Here is a 25,895-nt window from a genome sequence, read left to right as displayed (position 1 = left end):
ACGTACAGATGGATGGGGGGGGTTGACAGAGTACGAGGCTGAGCAGCTGTTGTGGATGGATGTAGGAGTCGCTAGCATCCACTTCTTAAACCCCTTTGTCCCTGCTGGGGACATGGGGACATTCGGGACGAGCTTGGCATTTGGAACGGATGCAGGCAACACCAGGGTAATTGGGGTGCACTTATTAAACTGGCTTAGATGTCTTATATAATCTAGAATGTCTGGGGGGAGGGGTTGGGCAGCCACTGGCCCTTGGACCCCCAGAGGTTTTTTTCTCCCTCAGTTTTCAGTTGGGAGTTTTTGTTCCTTCCCTCCGTGGCCAGTAGGCATATTTATAGCTCTATAAAAGTACTGTATTATGGTATTCATTAGTCAGCTGTCTTCTTTGTTTCTTTATCTGATGTATTTGTTTCTTTGCCTTATGCTTGTGTTAAAGTGCTCTGTGTCACTGCGTGAGAAGAGCGCTATAAAAATACATCGAATAAATTGAATTTGTCCCCTTTAAACAGATGGATTGAAGTGAGGAGTCGACTGCTTTTTCACACCCATGATTGCATATTTCATCGTTTCTCACGCAAGGAAACGACATAGAAACAACGCTGGTGTCCGTTTTCCTCTCGTGTTCATGTATGACGACAGCTGGCTAAAACATCCCAACACATTTAATGTGAAGGAGCTGCCAAAAGAGAGGAAACCAGGAAGGGAACAAAAACCGTGGACAAGGGAGACTTTTCTAATGTAAAAGGAGGTGTGAAAAGTTCAGTTCACTCATTTAGCTGACACTTTTTTCCAAAGCAACTTAGAATGTTAACTTTTCGTTATTTACCCATTTATACAGCTGGGTAATTTTACCGGACAAATCGAGGGTAAGTACCTTGCTCAAGGGTACTACAGCTGGAGGTGGGATACAAACCAATAACCTTCGGGTGCAAAGGCAGCAGCTGCAACCATTGGAAACACAAAGGCTGTTTGATACGCAGTGAAGGCTTGTCGAGAGACAGAACGTGATCTTGAGAACATGAACATGGGGATTTGTGTAAGAAGAAGAGGCAGAAGAAGAAGAAGCAGCAGCAGCAGCGCGGCTGGGAGATTACGGTGAAGCCGAGGATGACGGCGTGAGCAGGAGGGACCCACATAGCAGAGTGCGATCCTGTCACACGCGAACACGACAGCGAGCTATATTTAGAGCTGCCGCTGGATTCGCTCGCAGGATGTCGCAGCGAGACGCGTGTAGCTGTGTGCGTTCTCCTCCATCAGCACAGCGCTTCCGTCACCTTCGTAGTCATCAACCACATGTCAGTGTGCGACCTTCCTGGCGCATGGCATTCGGAGCCATTTTCACCCGCTCTTATACACCTTGTGCGTCTCGCTGAAATTCCCAGCGGAACGCAGAAGTGACCTTTGACTTGACCTTTGGGGAGCCCGCACACAGCTCCCCCTCGTCTCTTACCGCAGCAAGAGCGTCGGCGCCGTTGTGTAGCAGCACGGAAGAGCCCCCGAGGAGCCCGGCAGGCGCAACAGACGCGTAGAGAGTCGAACGGAGCTTTATGCGCCTTCAGAGGAAACATTTGTACGCGAAAGAGACCAACAGAGACACTGAAAACCGCAGGGAGTTAATTGAACAGCTCACTTCTACATGAGCCACGCGAGTGGCGGAGTCATTCGGGGGTCACATGACAGGAAACACTTACACTGTTAATTACCCACAATTATTTGCCCATTTATACAGCCGAGCCATTTTACTGCTGCCATTGAGGGTAAGTACCTCGCTCGAGGCCACTGTAACTGCAGGTGAGATTTGAACCTTGAACCTTTGGGTACAAAGGCAGCGGCTCTAAACATCACACTGCCAGCTGTGCTGGTTGCAAGAACAGCAGGACGTGGAGCTATGAGCTGTGAGCCTCTCCCACCCCAGGACTGCTGACTCAGGACAGAATGATTAAGACCCTGGGTCTGCTGACGAACCCCCTTTCTCCACCCCCTTCATCCCCCATGCACCACCGATGAGCCTTTAACAGCCAAGTTCGCAAGAAATGCTGCGGCATCAATACTGGCTACAGAACTGGTGGCCACACCGGACGTGAACCTTGCGGAAACGTGTTCTTCAGTTGTTGTGCGAGCTTGTGTGGTGCGAGAGCTGGGACACACAGCTCGCACACTGAACACACACACACACAAACAACTTTGTGTATTGGAAGTAAAGGCAAGAGAGAGGAGGCCGACAGCCATGTGCAGCGTAGCGCTGCTCACGATACAGTGATGAGTCCATTGAGCTCCTCCTTCTCGGTACCCAGTGGCAAAGAGACTAAAACAGGAAACAACATTTGACCCCAATGATACATCCATCATCTTTCTATTCCTTCTTTTGTGTAGGTTGCATTTCAAGAAAAGGGGGCGCAGTGGCGCAGCGGGTTTGGGCGGAGCCTGCTCTGTGGTGGGTCTGAGGTTCGAGTCCTGCTTGGGGTGCCTTCGGACAGACTGGTGTCCCGTCTGGGGCGTGACCCCTCCCCGCACAGCCTTGCGCCCTGTGTTGCCGGGTTAGGCTCCAGTTCGTTGCGACCTCGCTCGGGACAAGTGGCTGTAGACAGCGTGTGTGATTTCAAGATGAGTTGCAGAAAGCCGTTGAAAGTGCGAGCACCAGGAGAAAGATTTTCAGAAGTGCCAGGAAGGTGGAGACGGGTCCAGCTGTCCTGCTTGAGGGATGAGCAAATGTCCTGACCGGCCCTGTGTGTGTGTGTGTGTGGTGCAGAGGGCCACTGTCTTTCCTCTACATACTGAAATACATTCACATACAGCCACAGAGCAGAAACGAGAGATGGGGAGCTGGACATGATGGAGCCAGCAGGCAACACACACCTGCTTGGCTCTTGTCTGCCAGGAAGCACTTCGCATGTGAGGAGCGGACTCTACTGGAGATGAGCCCCACGCCAGCGTTTAGGGGCTGAAAACCTTGAGTGCGATGAAAGAATGTGGAAGAGCAGCGTCGGCATTTCGCTCCCAGCGACAACAGTGTCCTTCCAGCCCACAGCAGAGCGACACCGAGGGACAGCCCCCTCAGGGGAGCGTGCTGATCTCACGGGCTCAGACAGCACCCACCCGGTTTCCTGATCCGACCCGACACGACCAGCGCCGATCGCCGGTGCTTCCGCTCTCAGGGCGACACGCAATTCTCTTACCGCTGCTTCCTTCCTGAAACAAGGATTCTTCGGCGCTGCTGTTCAGCCACAGTGCAGCGGAAACACTTCACTCAAAGGTACAAGGGATCCTTCTGGGACTCGAACACTTTACTGGTTTGTCAACAACTCTCATCCGCCGCAGCGCTGCCACCTCCTGCCTCACCGTGCAGCGCACCACTCAGGTGCCCAGAGGTCTGTTGGAGTGTGTAGATCACTGAAGGAGATGTTCTACGTTCGGCCTCAAAGAGGTTTTAGAGCTCGGGGGGGGTCGGAGGAGCTTCGCTCGAGCTGTGCTGAGGTGGAGAGACTCTGCCCTCAAATGAAGGCATTGTTGGGAGGTGGAAGGACCATGCCGGGGTGCTGGAAAGGAGGCTCCTGCCGATAGTCGAACCTCAGATTGAAGATGAACAATGCGGATTCCGTCCTGGCCGTGGAACAGCGGACCAGCGGACCAGCTTTTTACCCTCTCCTCTCACAGATAATTGAAGGGGTGTGGGAGTTCACTAATCCGGTCTACATGTGTTTTGTGGGCTTGGAGAAGGCCTGTGACTGTTCCCTGAGAAATTCTGCAGGAGGAGCTTCGGGAGTATGGGGTGCCGGGGCCACTACTGTGGCCCATTCGGTCCTTGTACATACGGAGCGAAAGCCGTGTCCGCATACTCGACATTAAGTCAGGCCCCTTCGGAGTGGGTGTTGGACTCCGCCAAGGTTGTGCCTCGTCTCCAGTCCTGTTTGTGGTTTTCATGGTCAGGATATCAAGGCGCACGCAGACGAAGAGCAGAGTGTGCGAAACAGCCCTGGGAGGCCCTCACCACCAGTTGCGGGAGTATGGGGTGCCAGGGCCACTACTGTGGGCCATTCGGTCTCTGTACACACAGAGCGAGAGCTGTGTCAGTTCAAGTCTTTGTATTGATAACGTTCATACGGGCAGCACGGCGGCACAGCGAGTAGCGCTGCTGTATCACAGTGCCTGCGTGGTGCTCTGGTTTCCTCCCACAGTCCAAAGATATGCTGTTCAGGTTCCCCCACAGTGTGTGAGTGTCAGAGAGAGAGTGTGTATGTTCCACTGATGTATAGATGAGTGACCCAGTGTAAGTAGTGTATCTGGCAGTGTAAGTCACTGCGGTGAATAAGGTGTGTGGGCTGATGACGCTACATAGAGTTCAATGGAAGTCACTTTGGAGAAAAGCATCTGCTAAATAAAAAAAATGTTATAAAATGACTCACACCCTTTGCACATCACCATAGTAAAACACAGTAACAGTTTCAGCATCAGGCTGCTCCAGTTGTGCTGTTCCAAAGAGCTGCGGGGGATCATTTCTACCAGCAGCTATAAGGCTCTGCAGTCAGTCCTCACACTGCTGCGTGCATGCGTGCGTGCGTGCGTGCGGGGTATATTGTCCACTTGTACAGGCAAAGTGAACGTTCCTCCAGGATTCATAATGTTTCATACGTTCATTCATTAGGCCACAGCAAATAATCAGGCTGCTGACAGTACAGCGGCTTCGCCTCCCACGTAGAGGCGACACATTCGGGTGCTGCTGAAAACAGATGCTCAGCGTATGAGGACGGACGGACGGACAGGAGACGCCTTTAAAGTAGCAGCTGTAACCACCTGGAAGGGGAAGAACAGTGGCACCCAGCAGTCCTTCGCTGTCCTGCTCCTCACCTGGACAAGGGCACGGCCCTCCACGTACTCCAGGATGGCGCACGCACGCACGCACGCACGCCTCTATAGCCAAGAGGCCACTGAGAGCAGTGCTTTGCTACCCCTCCCAATGCTGCTGGTTTTATGGATGAAATGTTACGTTTGTGGGGCGGGGTGGTGCGGCACCGCTGTGTGGTGGGTCTGGGGTTCGAGCCCCGCTTGGGGTGCCTTGCGACGGACCGGCGTCCCGTCCTGGGTGCGTCCCCTCCCCCTTCGACCTCGCGCCAAATCTTGCCGGGTTAGGCTCCGGCTCGCCACGGCCCTGCTCGGGACAAGCGGTTCTTGACGATGGATGGATGTTAGTTTGCCTCTTACTGCCACCTGCTGGAGACTTTGAGAACTATGGTGAAGCAAAGCATTCTGGTCCTCAAGTCACTGCAATTTTTTCTTCCGTAAAAACCAATTTAAATGTGTGACATCAGCTTTTTAAAGATTTTTTTTTTTAACTGCATTCGAACCTCTTAGAAATAAAGGCATGAGCTGAATACTTTGATTTATGCAACCATAGCGCACAGCTCAGGTACACTGTAACTACACTCCGCCATACAAGCTTCCCAGCAGACACACCACCCAATCCCCTAAATTTCACAGAAACTAATTGTTCTGGATATTCAGTTTTTCTCTAAACTGTATTGAAATTATACAATATGATCTCAGATAGAAATGTGGGATATTAATAACCTGTGTTGTTCTGAAAGACAAGTTGCCGCTGTTTGAGCCCTGGGGTTGGTGCAGTGACCAAAACTGCCGCCTAGTCCCGTTTCTCACTCTGTACCCAGAGACTCTGATGTCAATCCACAAAAATCTATTCATTTTAATAAATCAATCACCTACGCAACAGCACAACAATGACAGACTTCCAAGACCTTGTTATATTTTTATTTATACATATTTCATTTACATGGTTAACTGTAAAAAAAACATAAAATAATAACTATAATTGTCACCAAATGATGATCATTCAGGGAACACACTTCCCTGGCTGCCCCAACACTACAAATTGAGTGAACTGGATCTGCACTAGATTCAAAGGAACCCAAACCAGCTCACAAAGCACAGACAGTCATGTGTCTGTCAGCCACCCAGAGCAAGAGAAACACAGCGAGTTCAGGAAAGTCCCAAAAAGAAGATACCCAAAAAAAAAAAAAAACAACAAAAACACCCATCCAATGCCACCTGATGGGAAATTACTCACATTAACAAAAATGGGGGAAATTTTGCTTGTTTTGCTTTTTGAGGCTGCAGCGTTACGCGACCTCCCTCAAACGGGCCGCGCCGTTTCTCGCCAACGCGCGGGCCGGGGCACCGACCCTCCTCGCCACAGGCGAGCCGCAGCGAGTCCTCGGTCGTTTCTCCTGCGCGTGAACCGTCGCAAAGCGCTGGATTTCGATCCCCCGCGGCGGGGCGCGGCGCCGTGCCGTGCCGTCACGCGTGGTGCGGTCGGGGGAACCTGGCGGGAGTCGGGAGGGCGAGGGAACCCTTCCTCCGGGAAACGGGAGTTTTCTCTGCTCGTGTTCCACTGGACCAAATCCGCGTTGCCATCCTGCCGTAAAGCCACATCCGAGTTTGCTGAAGGAGACCCGGTGACTGTTGCTCAGAGGCAAATCGTCTCTAGATACCACACAGGAGTCACCCCAGAATGAAGAGAGACACACACACACACACACACCCCTGCGTTTAATAACCAAGTGCCTCCTCGTTCCGGAGCCCAGGTGAGACTTTTCCCCTTTGCCGAGGGATACGCTGCCCCGCAGGTACCAGGGGTGTGCGATCCAATCACAAAAGTGGCTCCGGCCACTCAAAGGCCACTTGAGACATGAAGAGCTACTCGGGGACAGCTGTGTGGCGTCACGCACAGGGACGTGGGGCACGACTTCCTGCCGGTCACGCTCTCGAGAAAGACCGAAATGGACTCGCGGTCAGGAGAGCTACTCGTGCGCAGCACATCGTACAGATGCGGCGCAGGGGGGTCCATTAGCGCACCAGCACAGCCCTCGTCCTCCTGACGCATCAACCTGTAGGTCCCCAACGCGTCCCCCCGCGGGGCGCTCTGGCCAGCCTGGCAGCCAACGGACACGCCCCGGCTCAACGATCTCAAGTCGCCGCCGTCGCACCGCCGCCGGAGCCCGGTCGCGGGCTGCTGCGCAACAGGACAGAAGGACGGGACTAGAGCTCAGCCGGCGACTGGAAACTCTGGTCCTCCAGGACTGACGCGCACCGCCCAGGTACCGGTGTAAAAGGCGAAGGCAAATGCGGTACAGCGCGGATCGACCCGCCAAGTCCTGTAGCCTCATCCGGAGCAGCCACACGAGATTGAGGAGAACGTTACCCTCGCTCTCGGGCCTCTTCTACTCGAGAACAGCAGCGACGTGGACGAGGCATCACAGACACACACGGTGCATCACGGGTCCCGAACCCCTGGGCCAGACGTTCCACGGAGAGGGGATCGGAACAGAAGCGCCTCGCGCCGCGGAGATAAACGGTCGGGAAATGAGCGAACGCCGCCGAGGCAGGAAGCTGGGTGGGGACACAAAGGTCACGCGCCCCCTGCGGACTCCGAGGGAAGGGGGATAATGGGAACCGCGGTGAACTGGGCGAGAAAGAGCTGCAAAAAGGTGTAGGCTGCTGCTCAGACTAGACACTCAGAGCGACACCTAGAGGCCGTTTCCATAGTTACCATGGAGGAGCGACTGGTTCCCGTCCCCAAATATGAGCATCTTTAAGAAATGTGACGAGGACAGTTTCGGGAATCGCTCCCCCCCCCCCAGTGCTCCCCGTTCTCTACGTGGAACCGATGTGACACAGAAACAGCTTTACAAGGTTTTCCAAGCGGCTCTTGTGTTTTTGTCCCTACCGGGACAGCCGAGTGGACGCGAGCGGCCGGTTCGACACCTCACTCCCAAAGAAAGGCTAAAGGGGAAGGATAAGCGCACATGTGGTCCTGTAAATGGTGTGCTCTCACCCACCCACGGCCTCACTAGGAAAACTGTGAAGGGTGCAAATGGCATCAGTCCAGTGTCTGTGGCGATGGGAGGGGAGTGTCACCGCAGGGCTCCGTAAGGCCAAAGCTCCTCTTTGGATGCCATTAGCCACACACACACACACACACACACACACACACACACACACACACACACACACACGTGTGTTTGTCCAGCTTTAAGAGACACGTGCCCCCATTCCACGTGTTTGTTAAACTCAATGCAGATTGACAGTCATTGTAAGAAACTAACAGAAAAACTTGTTTCCAAGAAGCACAAACTGCATTTCTTTGTCCTCCTTCCTTCGCAAAGGAAAAAAGAAAACAAAAACTCAGATTGTTTTCAGAATAGAATGTCGGTTCTTTGCGGAAAAGGCAACGCTCCCGTTTGCCTGTACGCGAAGGTGGCCGAGCCCGTCGAGATCGCCCCGCGCGAACCCCCGCAGTCCGGCGCCCATCAGAGCGGCGCCCAGGGCCACCCGGTCGCCGGCGGGGCGTTCGCACCCGAGGCCCAGCGTGTCGTACGCGCACGCCATCGACCGCATTGGGCTCGGTGTCCTTGTCACGGTCCGCAGACCGACGTGTGCAAAGCTCGCTGTGTAAAAACTAGGTGTGTAATGTGGACCATTTGGCATCTTCTCGAGAATCTGCATTTCGCCAATTTCTTCTCTTGGACTTTAGGAAAAACACACATGATTGGAGAATCACCAGGATGCTTCAAGTTGTGGGCAAGGGGGGTTCAGTCAGAAAGATGGGGAGACAGAGAGACAGGAACTGTCTCTCCGTGTGTGTGTGTGTGTGTGTGTGTGTGTGTGTGTGTGTGTGTGTGTGTGTGTGTGTGTATGTGTGTGTCTCTCTCAGAGAGAGAATGTCCGTCAACAGGGGGCGCGCCCTTCACACTTGGTTTGTAATGGTTTTCCGAACCGGCTCCTTTCGCTTAGCGACCTGCCCAACGCTGCACCGGATGCCACGCCGGGCGGTTTTACCGGAGTCCCGGGGGCACCGAACACACAGCCACCCGGGTGACACACGGAGCACAGAGACACCTGGTGCCCAGCACCCTCGCTATTCTCTCACTCGCTCGTCATTCCTAGGAGATGGTGACGGCAGCAGAGCGCCGAAAGAAAAGGGGAAGCCCACAGAAGTCCACGGTGTGTGTGTGTGTGTGTGTGTGTGTGTGTGTGTGTGTGTGTGTGTGTGTGTGTGTGTGTGTGAGAGAGAGAGTCTCTTTGGAGATGTACGTGAACAGTGACTGCCACCACGTCACCAGAACACAGAGGAATGCTGGGAAACTGGGCACGTGGGCTCTGCAGGTTGGCTTGAGTGCTCCACCTCCGGGCCCGGCGCAGCACCACAGGTGCGAGAAGGGAGGGGCCACATGTTCACCGGGCGGGGTGGCAGCGGCGGGGGGGAGGGGGTCCTCTGACATCATAGCAGGATGCAACAGCGGCAGAACCTCTGACGACTGCCACCGACCGACGGGGGGGGTGTGACCGGGGCGAAGTAGGCGTGCACTTTGATATTGGGCAGGTGAGTCTGGGGGGGGGGGAGACAGAGACAGAATCACCGTGAGGGAACCACTTCGCACCGTGTCCAACTACTTCAATTAACAGTGCTCACGCTGCCAGGGGTACGAGGCTCCTCCCACAAACGACAATCCCTGAGGGGCGACGGCACCGCTCACCTTCTACAGCGACGTGCGGCGCGAAACGAGCGGCACGTCCAGTTCCACGAGCTAAACTACACTTTCTGCTGTATATTATATATATATATAAATGATAATTAAACATATATGAATAAATTGGGGAGGGGGAAAAAAAAAAAAAAAAAAAAAAAAAAAAAAAACATTTTGGAGCTCCATTGGGAGGCGCAGACATTAAAGTCCAGCACATAAGAAAGAAATGTTTCATTGATACTTAAAGGGTCTCGATTCACTGGGGCTTTTCTGTACTTTTCCCACCGTGTGTTTGTTCGTTCGTTCGTTCGATAAACCGTCAGTCATCAACTGTCCTTCATTCATATGAAAATTGTTTCAAGAAGTGCAGTCACATTGTAGACGAGCTGGAGCAAAACGTGTTTTCCAGTAAAAACTGATATTGCAGCTTCATCAGAATTTATTCCCACGGTATGAGAACAGAGAGCAGCACTGATTTATACATGTGAACGAAGAAGACGGGGCCCCATCAAAAGAAAGAAAAAAAAAAAAAAAAGAAATAAAACTAGTGATTCTGAAAGTACTTCTGTACATGAAAAACGCGCAGCGTCCCCCCCCCACCCCCGACAGGTGCGAACCGCACTCACCCTCAGCCTCTTGATGCCGGCGCGCGTGATCTGCTGGCAGTCGTAGAGCTCGATTCGGTCCAGGCTGTGACACGTCTTCAGATGCTCGAGCGAGGCGTCGGTGATGAGCGGGCAGTTGTCCAGCTCCACCACCTCCAGGCGGTCGTGGGCACAGGGGCCGCCGCCCAGGTGCCGGATCCCGTCGTCCGTGATCAGCTCGCAGTGGGACAGGCTCTGCGGGGGCGGGGCGGCTCGAGGGTCAGTCGGCCTAAATAGCCCCGTGGCGTCGGCGGACGGCGGGAGGCCGCGGTCCACGGGAACCCGGACCGACGCGGGACCGCAGGGGGACGAGGCGACCCGCCGACGTCCTCCTGTAGTTCGCCTGCTCTACTGGAGTATTTCAGCTGGCGGTAACCCTACGTACTACTAGTACTACTTACCTAGTCTTACCAGTGTAAGAAATCCAGCGCGGTTTCAATTCCCTTACTTGTTCAACTATTTACTAGGAACAAGTGGGACACAGAGTTCGGGGCTCCACTGAGCAGCAGCAGCAATAGCAGGGTTTGTTTTTAAAGCGTCTGACATGCGACAAAAGCCCACTAATAATGTGCACACTAGTGTACTCAAGTACTCAAGTACTCAGGTACTCACACGCACACCTCCAACTTCCTTTCCTAGCAGCGGTGCAGGAAGCGGAGAGCGCCAAACACTCGTGCGTCTCGCGGCTCCACTTACCAGGACCTGCAGGCGAGGGCAGTGGACGGACAGCTGGATCAGCGTGGCGTCTGTGATCTGGCCCACGGAAACACGGCGGGAGGGACACTTAGCCGCACGCCTCGTACCAGTTCGCACATTCGCGCTCCTACTGCGGGTTCGAAGCCCAGAAACACACTTTGCGCGAGTTCCGCTCGGAAATATTTCCGCTCAAATACGGTCACGGCCGCATAAAGAGGAGACGGTTTTCGACGACTCGATCGTCGCTTCGCCGTCGCGAGGAACTATATTTCCATATTTACTGAGGTTTTATTGGTTTAACTGTCCCTTTCAGGCCTTTCTTAGTCGTTTTCGCTCGCACGCACGCACACCTTTTGTTCGCACGACACTGCTTACCTGCACACACTCCTCCAGATCCATCTTCTCCAGCTCATGGCAGTTCTGATGAAGGAAAAGGTGCCGTTTAATAACACGCCCCCACCCATCTCAGCGGCACAGAAGCTCCAGAACGTTACCGTTCCTCGTCTCCGGCTTAGAGCGGCAACGGCCGCGCTATAAACGGAGCCCGTGACGGACGAGCGCGGAGGTACGCGCTGGAGGTTCCGCCCCGTGCGCTGCCGCGAATCCGTTTCGCAACACCGTGCCCGTGCGAGTCGGGAGAGCGTCTCACCCGAGCCAGAGTGCCGAATCCCACGTCCGTGAGCTGGGAGCAGCGGGCCACCTCTAGTATTCTGCAAGGGGGAGAAACGAACGCGTCAGACGGACGGATCTTTTCCGGGCCGCGCCCCGGAGCGGCGCCGACGCCCGTGGGACCGACGGACGGCGAACGACCGGTCCCCGGGCGCGCGACGCTTTCGGTTACGGGGCGGCCTCATCCGTCCCGACCGGCACCCGACCGAGATGCCGCGGCGAGACCCGGCGAGAGCGGTCCGGGCTCGGAAATCGGCAAACGTCGCCGAGCTTCGGCGCTCCCGCATGGAGGAGCAGCCAAAAATTTCTCCACAGCGATTCGAATCCCAGCTACAGGAAGCGTCGAGTTGCAATCGCTGCAGCTAAAGGTGGCGCCACCAGCTACCGACTGCAGACGGGACCTACGACGGCACATCACGTATCTTCCACGGCAAACAAGAGAAAAACAGCACCGGTGTCACCTTCTCTCGCTCGGGCTCCGCTCATATGGAACAAGAAGTGACAGAAAGCTCAGACACAAAGTCAAAAACCTGCAGAAATAGAGTAAACTGAACAGGGCAAAGTATTCTCAATTTTTTTTTTTAATTCAAGTATTTGTATCGATAATGTTCGTGTAGGGTGGCACGGGGGCACAGCGAGTAGCGCTGCTGTCTCACAGCACCTGGGCGGTGCAAGAGGACGTGGGTTTCACCCCCGCTCGGTCTGTGTGGAGTTTGCATATTCTCCTCTGGGTGCTCTGGTTTCCTCCCACACTCCAAAGACATGCCGTTCAGGTTCACCCATAGCGCGTGTGAGTGACAAAGAGTGTGTGTATGTTCCACTGATGTATAGATGAGCGACCCATTGTAAGTAGTGTATCTAGCAGTGTAAGTCACCGTGGTAAATAAGGTACGTGGGCTGATGACTTCCACTGAACTCTGTTGAGTTACTTTGGAGAAAAGCATCTGCTAAATAAATAAATCTGCAGTACCATAAAATGCTTCTTTTTACGGCACTTCTCTCTACAAGACGAGAACCGCTGCAGCGAACCGGACCAGCGGGAAGAGGAGAGTCATTAGAAAGGAGCTCAAGACGCACAGCTCAGGCGGAAACGAGTTTGTCCTACGCAACGGCCTCGAGGAATTACCCCGAGCTGCATATTCACGGTAGGCGGAAGGCGGAGCAGGGGCACGTACCTGAGGCGGGGGCAGTTCTGGCCCAGGGCGTTGAGGATGGCGTCGGTGATGTTGGCGCATCCCGACACGCATAGCGACTGCAGCCTGTGGCAGCCTCGGCAGATGGTGATGAGCCCCTCGTCCGTGATTTGCTGCTCCCGGCGAAGGACGGACGGACGGACGGACAGACAGAGAGGAAGGGAGCGGTACCAGCAGCAGCGTGGACACACACACACACACGATTAGTGAGAACAGCACCGGGAGCACAACAGCGCAGACACATTGACATATCTGGCTTAAAGAGTACGGAAACGGAAGGAAGACGCGAGGAAGAGGAAACGGACGGGAGTTGCGGGAAAGGCCGATGGAGAGAGAGACGGAGAGCGACGAGAGCGGAAGAGGGATGAGAAAGTGGAGGCTTAAGGAAAGAAGCGAAAAAGGAGGCCAAACAAAGGCAGGGAAACGAATGTGTTCGACAGCCGCCGCCGCGTCACACACTCTTGGCTACGTGGGTTAGAGAGCCGTCGAGCACCACTTGGACCGTCCTCTTTCCTCCGCCTCGCCAACGCACGCGATGGATGGATGGAGGGTCCTCGGAAAAGGTGGCGGCGGCGAGCACATGCGGGCGAGAGGAGAGGAGAGGAGAGGAGGCGAGGCGAGGCGAGCCAGGCCGGGCCCCAGAACTCACCGAGCAGGTCTGCAGGTTCAGGGTGACCAGTTCTGGACAATGCGCACCGATGAACTTCAGAGCTTCATCCTCCAGCTGCGGAGACGGGGAGGGAAAAGCCGTGACCTTCCGGGCTCGCTTTCTCCTAAGGTCGCCGCCGAGACGCATGCACGCATGCGCGCTACGGGTTGCGCCACTTGGGACTTTTTCAGGTCGACGGTTATGTGACGGAAGTCGAGTCGACCGATCGCCGATGACATCATCAATAGGAGAAGGGAACGCTTTCGCAACAAGCCGTTCGCAAACCGAACGCGTACGCCGACGCAGCTCATACGCAGCCTATATAAATAAATCTAAAACACAAGGAATTGGACATCGTAGCCGGGTTCACAAAAAAAAAAAAAAAAAAAAAGGCAAGTTTTTCCTCATTTTGTTTTTCATTTTTGACAACAATTACGAATCGACTGTGTCTAAAAACCATTTTTTGCTTAAAGTGTAAAATAATTAAAATATTTCTTGCCGTCTTGTTTTTTGACTTTGAATTTATTTCGTGTTGCGGTATCTTCGAAAACCTGCACGTTAACCGATCGAAACGGAGCAAAATCCATCATCGGCGGCTTCATCGAACACAAGAGTTTCCTCTTCTTACAATGTTGTGTCGCGCACAAGATCTTGGGACGCTCGTTGTAGAAGAACCTGCTCAGCACCATGTTTTACTACATTGTCTGCGACCTTGGAATGTGTATCATATTATTATCATTTGCATAAATTGCTCCAGAGTGGACATTTTTTCTGAAGAAAAGACTGCCAACGAAGCTCACTTTTACATCCAGGTTAAGGTCAGACATTAACATTTATTATTTCTCAGACACTTCTCTCCCAAATGACTTCCAATGAACTAGTGTAATCAGTTCACACACCTTATTCACCGCGGTGACTTACACTGCTAGATACACTAGTTACACTGGGTCACTCATCCATACATCACTGGAACACACACTCTCTCTCTGTCGCTCACACACTGTGGGTGAACCCGAACAGCATGTTTTTGGACTGTGGGAGGAAACCAGAGCACCCAGAGGAGAACATGCAAACTCCACACCGACTGAGCGGGGATCGAACCCACGTCCTCTCGCGCCAGCCAGGCGCCGTGAGACAGCAGCGCTACTCCCTGCGTCACCGTGCTGTTAGATTGGAAACATTGTGCACTTAAAATAATCATCATATCCGGTACTGTGAAATTTTCATTTCTACACTTTGTACGATTAAACAAAAAGAGAAAACTAACAAAGAAGCCCTTTTCTTTTTGCGCTCGGGAAGAATAAAACGCCATTTTTCTGCTAGTCAGGTCATCATTTGCTTTTCATTTCTAAAGCAAAAAAACGAACGAAGGCATCGTACACACGTTCCTCTGTAGCGTTAGCGGATCCCTCGGGTGAGCGCACGCCGCACTTGTACTTGTACTTTCGCCGTACTTCAGGGCGGAGCTGCATATTCCGCAAGCGACGGCGGCACGGGCTTCGCCTCGAGCGCAGGATTTCCACACGCGCGCCCCACGAAGCGCCGCCGGTCGGCCGCAGCGACCCGCCAGGCTCCTCGCCCGTTCCGCTCTCTCGTCGGAGGCTCCGTGTTGTCGGCGTCACGATCGCGCGATCGGCGACTGGTCGACGTCGGACTTAAAGCTCCGTCGACGAACGGACTAGCGCGCGCGAGCGAGCCCTGCCGCGCGCCGGGCGGGCGAGGGCGTAGAGGTGCGAGACGTCGGGTCCTCGGCGCAGCGTACCTGGGTGCAGCCCTTCAGGAAGAGGCCCTTGACGCCGGGGCAGCATCGCACCAGGGCCTGGATCCCATCCTTGCTCACTTGGTCGCACCAGGAGATGTTGAGCTGCTCCAGCAGCGGGCAGCCCTCGCTGATCGGACACACGGAGAGAACGCGCTGGGACGGTTCCGCGCCGAAGGGAGGGCTGCGGCCGACCCGGGTACGGAGGGAGACTCGTCGGCGCTCCCGGCGCCTCGGCGGGCCGCGTGCGGATCTCACCTGAGCGCTTTCAGGGACAGGTTCGTGATAGAGGTGCAGGAGGCCAAGTCCAGGTGCTTCAGCTTGGGACAGAACTTGCTGAGGCTGCTGCAGGTCCTGACGGAGGGCGAGAGCGAGCGTTCGTTTCAGCTGCGGCGCGGCACGGCGCGGCGCGGCGCGGCACAAGAGACGCCGAAGGACTTACGCGTCCGTGATCTTGGTGCAACCGTTGAGACTGAGGAGCTCAATGTTCCTGCAGTTTTGGGCAAAGGTCCTGCAGATCACACAACAGGGTTTACTGTACCACAGCGGGCATCTCTCACACACACAATGGCTCACTACACCGACTTAACAAGACTACTTGCTAGGAAGGGGCATCCGATGCTGCTAAATGTCCACCGAACCCAAATTTGCCAAAAACTCTTCACGTGAAACATCAAGTTAATAAACGATATTTTCAGAAGCCCAACAGCGGCACCTGTATTTATGGGAAAGAGACTACATTCCGGGGGTGCGGTGGCGCAGTGGGTTGAACCACAGTCCTGCTCTCCGGTGGGTCTGGGGTTCGAGTCCCTCTTGGGGTGCCTTGCGACGGCCTGGCGTCCCGTCCTGGGTGTGACCCCTCCCCCTCCAGCCTTACGCTCTGTGTTACCAGGTAGGCTCCGGTTCCCCGTGACCCCGTATGGGACGAGCGGTTCAGAAAGTGTGTGTGTGTGACTACATTCCCTCTATAGAAAACGGCCTGTACTGAGCGAGGGGTGCGGCCACTACTACTACTACTAGGACGGCAGTCCGGCGGCTTCGCAGCCTCATCCGCTCGCCGCGTCGAGCGTCCGAGGGCATGGAGGGAGAAGAGCGCGTCCCATCTGGGGTTCGGCTCCGGGACACGCGGCACCCGGGAGCCGATCCCACGCCCTTGAGGCAGAGCGCAGCACGCGACGGGCGAGAGCGTCGTCGTCGTCGTCGCCGCCGTTTTGGGGCCACTCGCTCTAACGTAAGCCCCTCCATCGCCGCGGACCGCGGTTCTGTCTCCGCTTCAGTCAATCGTCTCACTTTTCTCCCCTCTTTTGTGCTACTTGTGCATTTTGGGCGTTTTCAGCCTTTAACTGAAGTCCTGCGCTGGTGCCCCGCCGTCCCCCCACGACCGGAAACGCAGCGCCTGCACCGCCAGCAGCTCGAACCGACAACGTAGCGCCCGCCCGCACAGCGGCGCAGGACCCAGCACTCGCTCTGGGCAGCGGACAGCGACTTCTCTCCTCATTTAAAACAAACCACAAATTAAGAGTCATCGTTTGAGGAAGCGGCGGCAACGGCGACGATGGTGCCTTACCTCAGAGCGCCGTCTCCCACTCCCAGACACCCGCGCAGACTGAGCTTTCGCAGGAAGCCGCCGCAGCGCTTCGAGATGTTCTCCACCACCCGGCCCTTGGACGCAAACACAGCCGTTGACACGCAGCGGGGTAAACGCGACCGCGTCACGCTCCAGGCACCGGCGAGGCGTCGCCTAACGCGGACCGCTGTCCCCCCCACCACCACCACCACGTGCGAAGCGGTGCCGAGAACCTTCGATCCCTTCTGAACGAACACAGTTCTCATCATCGCTTGTAATAATTAAAGCCAAAAACACGAGGGTTGAGTAAAAAGCGTTTGCACTTCCGGGTAGAAAGAGAGCAGAGAAAATGAGTCCAACCTCAATGTCTCTCTGGAAGTCGAAGAGGTCAATGCGCTGCCAGTTACTGCCATCGAGCGCCAGCACATTCCAGGACTGGGGGTGGGTGGGGGACACAGAGAGAGAGAGCAGACGGATGATGTCATGGAATAAGTTACCCACCGAAAGCCTAAAACAGTCTGTGACATCAACTGCACTTTGACGCTTTCGCCCAAAAAAAGAAGTCACTCCAGAACGGTGTATCCCAAGCTTTCGTCTGCTCGCTCGCTCGATCGCTCACACTCGCACTCGCACACGCACCGCTGACTGGCGTGCGACCGCAACGCCTTCGAGGAGGCCGACTCACCCGCGAGACCTGGGCACAGCGACACAACGTCACCACGTCCAGAAACGAGAAGATCCTGCAAATCGGTAAGAAAGAGAGGAACCATCTGAGCAGGACCAGAAAGCACCGGAAGGCGGAGCTCGGAGAGGTTCGCGGACCTTCTCGCCGCACCGCGTCGCAGCGGCTAAGGACCCGCACGGCTCCGAACCGCCATCGGTCACTCGTCCGCGGCAGTAAACGCATCGGTGACAAGCTACGAGGGCATCTTCGGCAAAAGCGACCGGAGCAGGAGACGCGAGAGGCCCCCGGACGGGGACGCGTCTCCGGAAGCCGCTCCCTAGAGGCGTCTTCCGAAAACGCCGCGGTTCCGGCCCTTCGGCCACGGAGCGGGCGGCCGGCGGTCACCAACCTCAGCAGTAGCTCCTTGGGCAACTTCTTGTTGATCACGGCCTCGTCGCTGTTGGAAAACATCTGCGGAGGGAAGAGAGCCAAAGGCAGAGTGAGCGCGCGGCGAGAACGGGGCGCCGACGTCCACGCGATCCACGAAGGTGAGGAACGGGCAGCGGCCGAGGCTCCGAGAGAAGCCGCCCCTGCTAAGTTCTTCCGCCGCTCAGAAGCTCGGAACTCACGAGACTCGTCTGCCGTCACGTCCACGGTAACCAGAAGCAGAAGATCACGCACCTCAAGTGTTTGGGCTTGTCGTTTATTCCTCCAGCTGGCGCTTTTCTCCGAAGCGCCTTACGGTGCCAAGTCACTTACGGCGATTTACCCCTTTCCACCCAGCTGGGTAATTTTACCCTATCGGATCAGGCAAGTACCTTGCTCCGGCGGGACTCGAAGCCAGGTCCTCGGCGGAGGTCTAGGGCTCCGACCGCAGTGGCCGTCGGCGAGCAAACGCTGCCGAAAAGGTCACCGCTGGGCTCGGCTCACGGAGAAACGAGGACCCCCCTAACCGCCCGTTTCGAAGCGCCGGGGACACGAACCCGTCGGCTCCTCGCTCTCACCCGGGTTCACGTGTCCCGTGTCGTCCTGGCGGAGCCGAGCGTTCCGGCGCCGCGCTGGTTTTGCGCCCATCTGCCCGCGCCTAAATGTACGGTAGGGTTCGGTTATGTCAGCGAAGCCCTTCTGTGTCTAGAGGGGCCCGACTCGGCACGTGACTGAGAAGCAACAAGGCAAGACACCGTGCGTGTATGTACAGGTACACACACACGGAGCCCTTTTGAAAAAGAAACAGTGGGGCTCCGATCTCATTACTACAGTAATCCAAGAACCACAAACGTGGTATCGGCACCGTATGCGCTCTTCATCGAGCTCTCTGTAGCCGAACAAGGACCCGTCGCAAAACTGAAGATAAAGAAATCAATTCTTTGACAAACCAGATTAAATTACATCGCAACGTGACCATTTCTCTGTCACCTGACCAACTTTGCACTCAACTCTGTAGAAGGACGAACGAAAGCGAACGGGGCCTCTTCCAGCGGGGCGGCGGCGGTCGCCTGGTCCCCCAACGTGTACAGTCACACAAGCTTAACTTCAGGGGACAGAAAACACTCTTTTACTTCATGTTTCACACACTTCACCGTGTTATTCCTCATGTTCCAAAAAGTAAGGCAAAACTACGTAGCCTGTACTGCCCCTTCTAATGTGGTCTGATGGTGTGGAGCACCCAGGTGTGCGAGAGAGAGAGAGAGAGAGAGAGAGAGAGAGAGAGAGAGAGAGGGCCTTGATGGACAAAACTGCGGCCACCTGCAAGCTTGCGGAAGGTGCGTACTTCACTACGTTTAAGAGCAGAACGACGACGGCAGCGCTGAAGATTGCTGGAAAAGCGCTTCGTTTAGCGCAGGAGAGTTTTCAGGAGAAGGACGTCACTTTCGGGGCGCCGACGCTGCGGGGTAACGAGGGCCGGCGGTTTGAGACCCTGGCGCGCAAAGGTAGCCTCCCCGCCCCCCCAAAACCAACACGGCAGCACGACCTCGGTTTGCACAGCTGCGTCCGAACAAAGCGACCGCGCGATTCGCGGAGCGCCGTCCGATGAGAACGGGGAGGGGTTTGGTCATTACGCACAGCGCCACCGGGCACCACGGTGCCGCCGCCGCAAACGCCTCACGGCAACGACTCGGGCTTCTTTCGCGGCCGCGGCCAGCGAGCCGACGACGGACTCCCCTTTACGACAAACGCGAGGCCATCCGTCCGGCGGCTGAAGCGCGGCAGCGCGACGATCCCCGACGCAGCGGCTCGTCTACAAGCGAACGGCCGAGAAAGAAAAGGATCGAGGTGTCGGAAGGGTCAGGTCAAAGTGCAGAGCTCGGTCATACCGAGATGCTGTGGGGGGTGTGGGGCCGAGAGCCACGCATGAAGAAATAACGTGAAACGTCGATGATGCGAAGCGATGTCGTAAAGAAGAGCGGGCCGAAACTCGTAAACGATGCGAGAGACCGATGAACTCGTAGACGAAACGATCGCTTCGAGTTATTGCTGCTGCTCACGGTGCTTCTACAAGCTGCTCGGTCAGGAGGGGCACTTAGCTTTTCACTCATGGCTTCTGCACGATGGCTACTTTTTTATAAAAATAATCACACAGCGGGGTTGTTTGTCTTTCGTCACCTCTGCTGAGTTTTACCTCACTTTAGGACCTGACTTTTTTTTTCTCCCTTCTGTAAATCATCATCATCATCATCTCCTCTTGGTACATTACAAGTATGGAACTAAATTTGGGTGGATTTTCCTTTTCACATCATTCTGGACATGTACAGCAGCATCCTGTGCCACTCAAGGGCACCACTTCGTTTAGAGGAGCAGTACTTCAATCGACCGTCTTGCTGCCTTACGGGACGGACACACACACACACACACACACACACACACACACACACACACACACACACACACACACACACACACACACACACACACACACACACCATCTTCATTTACCTCACCTGTAGCCTGGGTTACGCTCCCTACAGGACGTAGAAACTGGGGTTTCACATTTTACCCACTCAAGTCCCATTCGTTGAACATGTTGCAAAGAGGCACAGGGCTCGAGTTCAAACGTGGACAAAACGCTTCTAGGAATCAGGTCTCGGGACCATCGGAGAGGCTTCCATTAAATAGAAAATTAACAAAACAAAAAACCATTTGAAGTGCACAGTGAAGTAACTGTGACACCGCAACAAGCAGAGATCCTCATGATCTGGTTCCACTTATTGCGACAAAGTGTTTCCGTACTGTTACCAATGGCACTCGGGGGTTAAGGAACGGCGACAGGACGACGAGGAGGGGAGAGCGGTTAACGTGACCCACGCGTCCGTCCCCGGGGTAGTGACCATCTCCGCCGTGCGGCCAACGCGTTCACGTTCGAATCAATTGTACCGTTTGACGAAGAGCCGTTACTACGGTCACTGGCGCTACGTCTGGACGCCACACAACCGCTGCACACATACTTTTACGCTTTTTCTTGAAAGATATATTTTTAAAAAAGTGAGTATAGCAATTTCAGTCAAGTCACCCACCTCGAAGGACATGAATCCAAATTATGGCAATGTCTGCCATCTCACTCGAGGATGTAAGAGAACGGCGTTAATCGCGGCACCGCAAGATTATTTGCGGCCCGTCGGAGAACCAGTTGTTTACCAGGGTGAAAACGACGCGTGACGTGGAGCGGCAACAACAACGAGCAACGAGAGCGTGTGGAGAGAAGGGGCAGTAAGGGGAGACGCCACGCGTACGGCAGAAGGGGACGGCAGCACGGCGAGGAGGAAACCCACGCGCGCTGAGCGAGAGGGCATCGAACCCACGTCCGGCGCCGCTACTCTCGTCCCCAGTACAGCGAGAAGGGACAAGGGTGCATAAGAGGAGACGCCAGGTAGTATGGGGACAACAGGACAGCGAGCAAGAAGGGCCAGAAATGCAGCGGGGGACACCAGGTGTACAGTACGGGGACAGTAAGAGGACAGTAAGAAGGGACAGCGAGTCAATGTGGTGACAGCAGATGTCCACACAGACGGCTGAAGGCCCATCAGCTGCTACACCGTTAAAAATAAATAAAAGCACATAAATCCCACAGTGACTCGTCGGGGATTAAACACTCGGGGCAGCGGGAGTCGGTCACGTACTTGTCTTGTGTGTGTGTGTGTGTGTGTGTGTGTGTGTGTGTGTGTGTGTGTGAGAGAGAGGGACACACACACACACCCTTCGGCTCAGCTGCGATTACGTTTTATATTGTTTTGCTTTTGCTAAACCGGTGACTCCCCCCCAACACAAAAGTTGGCTGGAAACACTGATTGATTATTTGGAAGTTTAAAAATACGGGGAAACCAGACGCAGAGTGTGTGTGTGTGTGTGTGTGTGTGTGTGTGTTACTTTTGCGTGCGCTAGTCTCTGTCCGGAGGGGGGGGGGGGGGCACAAAGGGATCCCCAAAGGACACACGATCGATGGGACAGTCGGACGGGGGACGCAGTCACACGGCCGTCGCGCGACGCTGCGCGTTCCGGGGCCCTTCGCTTCTGCTTCGCTTCGCTCGAGAGCCGCCGGAGGAAGAGGAAGCGCGCGCGCCGTCCCTTTAAACACGCGACACGAGCGCAGGAGCCGAAACGACGAGCTGCGGAGGAAACATGGACGTGACAAAGAGCGGCTCGCTCTCTCACACTCACACACTCACACACACACACACACACACACACACACACACACACACACACACAGCAGGCCGGCGGCGCGGGGCCGCGGATCGCACGAGCCACTGATTGACTGACTGCCTGACTGACTGACTCGCTCGCTCGGCCGGCGCCACTAACCTCGAAGCGGCTCCTCGACACGCCGTTCACCTCCTTGCCCATGGCGGCGGCGGCGGCGGCGGCTGGATTGTCCGCCTCGCTCCGTGAGAACGAACACACACACACAGAGGGAGGGAGAGAGAGAGAGAGAGAGAAAACAAAACAAAACAAAACAAAACAGAAACGCTGCGCCCCGCCGTCACCAAGGGAGCGTCTCGCGCACCGCGGCGCCTGCACGCGCAGCCCTCTCGCACATGACCACCATGTCACTGCTGCTCGTTCGCGTCACGCTGGGAAACAAACACACACACACACACGTACGTACGTACTGTATACAGAGAGAGAGCCGCGCGGAGTCCGGTCGCGCGCGCGCACACACACACTACCACATACCCCGCGAGCTCTTATCTCATTTGCTCAGCAGCCCAGTGCGCCCTCCCCCTCCATCCCCCTCCTCCGGCATCATGTCAAGCGTCAGCTGCCTGTTTATCGCACCTCTTTCTCTCACACGCACACGTTCCTAAACGCTACAGCTATTGTGCGGCCGTCTGATTAGGCCTCAGAAATCCAGCATATTCTTCACCCCCCCCGAACCCTTTCATACACTGCTGGGGCCTAAACGCGCTTCCTGCGATGTAACACACCCCCCACACCCAGGTACTGTACTGCACTGCACTGCAATGCACTCTGTTCTCATTGTTGGACAAGGCGAACGCAGCGGCCGGACTCGGTTGCTGCTGCGAATATAAATAATAAAGTGCATCAGCGCTCCTGCTTCCGCTCCTTTGTTCTCCATGATTTTAATACCTGTGTGTGTGTGTGTGTGTGTGTGTGTGTGTGTGTGTGTGTGTGTGTCTGTGAAAAGCCGCAGCTCGTCGTGCAGCCAAGGGATCACTGTTATTCTTAGCAACAACTAGTTCACCTATTGGCCCCGGCGAACTAATGGCGAATCGTTTGGCAACTCGGTGTCTGAGCGCAACAAAGACAAAACGACACGTTACACACGCTGACAACAAGCAGGAAACAGACGAACTTTTTCGGTCAAAAAGCAGAACTTCCGCGTTCGCAGACCACGCCCCCAAGTAGCTGCGACCAATCGGAGTGCGGCAGAGAAGGACGCTGTGACATCATTTCAGCGGGAGAAACAAGCGTGGCGCGTGAACTTCCGCGTATTAATATTCAGGAGCGGCGGAAGCCGTTATGTCAACGCTTTGAGCTCGCGGCGTCGCTGCGTCGGAAGCGAACGCGACACTTTTCGACGAGTCTTAATGTGGATAATAATTGTGACGGAAATCCGTCCTACTCAGGTGTGGGGAAGCGCCGGAAGGTCGTGCGACAACAGCAGGTTCACGGTGAAAGGAGCATTTTTGTTAGTTAACAAGTATCACGTATTAAAGTCAGTTGAATAAAACCAGCAAATACTTTGTATGACGGTTACCTAATAAATTGAAAAAATTTTTTTCTGAAATGTACTAAAAAAAAAAAGTGAAACACTTGAAACACAACAGACACCTTCAATTCGCAAACACCGAACTTTATAAAAACCTTATAACACAATCTTAAGACACAATAAGTCATTAAAATGACACGACATACATCACTCAAAATTTTTCATTTGCTAGAATATAAAAGCACAGGACGTAAAACATCGAAACTATGACAATATACTGCATGAAAGCATCCAAGAACCTTAAGTCTAAATTTTGTCAAACTCTCACCGTATTTCTAAAAATCTGTCCCACGTCGACGCCATCCTCGAGGCGTCGGCACCAAGCCCGTATAAACCAGCGTAAATGGGTGTTTGCTGGGTGCACGTGTGGAATAGATGGTCTTCTCTGCACCGGGTGCAATGGCGAGGTCCTACATCATCCTTGGCCAGGTGGCCGCTGTCCAAACACTGCTGGCACGTCTTGTCATGTCATCACCTTGCAAGCGTTCTCTGTGTGCCCCTGCTCCAACGCAGGTGGCAGGATGGGGGCTGACCAGGGCGGAACAGCTAGCCCCTACTACCACAGGTATATGTATATATAGGGGGGCAGCAGAACTCCTCAGTCCCCACAAGGTCATGGTGGAGGCCAATTTGGGATTGTTGGCACCTCTTTGAGAAGCTCAGCTCAGCTCATCACGCAAATCCTGATGTCCTACAATGATGTCAACAGACTCTGCCAAGAAGGCTCCCAGAGCTGCTGCTGGCACAGTGTCTCATATGCATGGAGCGCATGTGTTGCCTGCCTGCTGATGGACCACATGCCACAAGTCCGCAGGTCGTACGTGAAAACTGTCCGCAGGCCAACCTTCCCGCTCTTGAAGAAAGGCGCTTTAACTTACTGTATTTTGATGGTTTCTTCGATGCAGCCAACCAGTGTTACTTCAGTGCAGTAAGGAAGCCCCAAAGTTCTTTGCCGACTGACTAAATACATCACGCTTATATCGAACAACCTGAGCGTACCTTTCACGTGGACAGAGACCTTCCTCTACTTGCAGTGCTGCGTGATTACTTTAGGGCCAGTGGTAAAGCTATCAGCAGAATGTGATCATTGCATGTCTTTGTTTGGAAATGTCCTGCAACAGCAGCTAAACATTATCAGTTTAAAGGTCTTAAAGCAAATACACACACTGGAGTTTCACAAGATGAGCAGGACTATCGATGTGGACGCTGCACTCGCAGTTACAATACCTGACACTTTTCTCCAAAGCGAATCACGATGGTAACTTACTCGCATTATTGACCCATTTGTACAGCTCAGTAATTCTACCAGAGCCATTTAAGGCAAGTACCTTTCTCAAGAATACTGGGTTCAAAGGCAGCAACTCAAACCACTACACTACCAGTCACCCCTCCTGTTCAAAATATCTTTTCTGTTCTGTTTTCAAACAAACACAGTTTTAATGTGGAAAGCTGTTGTCCTGCCCATAAATCCTGCCCATGTAGCCACCAGCATCCCACAACCAGCCACACGTGGTGGAAGATGTGGCAAGTGTACTGCGCTTACTGTATTTACAGTGACAGCTCTCTCAGTGCAGTTAATTATACCCTCAAACTAAAATAATTATGTACTTTAACGCTGAGAAAATCTTAAGCAACATTAAATACAGGAGTCAACTGTAAAAAGAACACACTAAACAAAAATTTGAATTCACAAACACCTATGACTTGTGAGCTGATAACTATGTAAATTTTAGAACACAAGAAAGCAGCTGAGGAAAATAGTTAATTTTACAAGAATTTACTCTTTCAACAGTTTTTCAGGTATGAAATCTGCACATTTCAAGAGTAAAGCTGCTGATACATACGTTGAACTCACAGAGCTTGCTAAACCCACCATGATGTGAGCAGAGATGGTGTATCTATTTGCATTCATTTTTAATTCATAAACAGACAAGGGCGAAATAGGCAAGTCTGCGTAGCAATTCAAAATTTATTAACTCAGTATGATACTTATAGTTCAGCTTAACAAAAATTGTTTGTTTTACAGAAGTGTAAAATTCTTCAAAAACTATGACCCAACTTCTTACAAGTAAAAGTTTAAATGTCTTGCGTATTAAAACCTGAATATTCCAAACAGATAAAATGGTAGCTATACAATGTACAGTAACTGCTAAATGGGGGGGGGGACAACAACCTTTCATGCTGTTAAAACAAAAAAAAAAAAAAAAAAAAAAAAAAAAACCTTTAAGGTACTCCCTTTCCATATGACAGCATGCTCGTTTTAAATTAGAAAAACGATATTTTACTAAG

General features: G+C 53.9%; 1 protein-coding gene across 1 annotated transcript; it reads right to left on the bottom strand.

Moving 5' to 3' along the window:
• Positions 1-5,755: 5,755 nt before the first annotated feature.
• On the bottom strand, positions 5,756-22,976 carry LOC108919980 (F-box/LRR-repeat protein 20). The gene is made up of 15 exons (XM_029246704.1): positions 22,178-22,976; positions 17,790-17,851; positions 17,402-17,456; positions 17,077-17,151; positions 16,717-16,811; positions 15,592-15,660; positions 15,408-15,503; positions 15,153-15,279; positions 13,391-13,465; positions 12,724-12,854; positions 11,529-11,589; positions 11,255-11,299; positions 10,880-10,936; positions 10,166-10,378; positions 5,756-9,400 (listed from the first exon to the last, which is right to left on the bottom strand). Exons 1-15 carry the CDS (start codon positions 22,217-22,219, stop codon positions 9,293-9,295), a joined length of 1,311 nt encoding a protein of 436 aa, XP_029102537.1. The 5' UTR covers positions 22,220-22,976; the 3' UTR covers positions 5,756-9,292.
• Positions 22,977-25,895: the final 2,919 nt, after the last annotated feature.

This window comes from Scleropages formosus, chromosome 20 (genome assembly GCF_900964775.1).
Source record: "Scleropages formosus chromosome 20, fSclFor1.1, whole genome shotgun sequence".
Lineage (NCBI taxonomy): Eukaryota > Metazoa > Chordata > Actinopteri > Osteoglossiformes > Osteoglossidae > Scleropages > Scleropages formosus.
The sequence above is the reverse complement of the archived record's forward strand: the minus strand, read 5'-3'. Positions and strand labels throughout refer to the sequence as shown.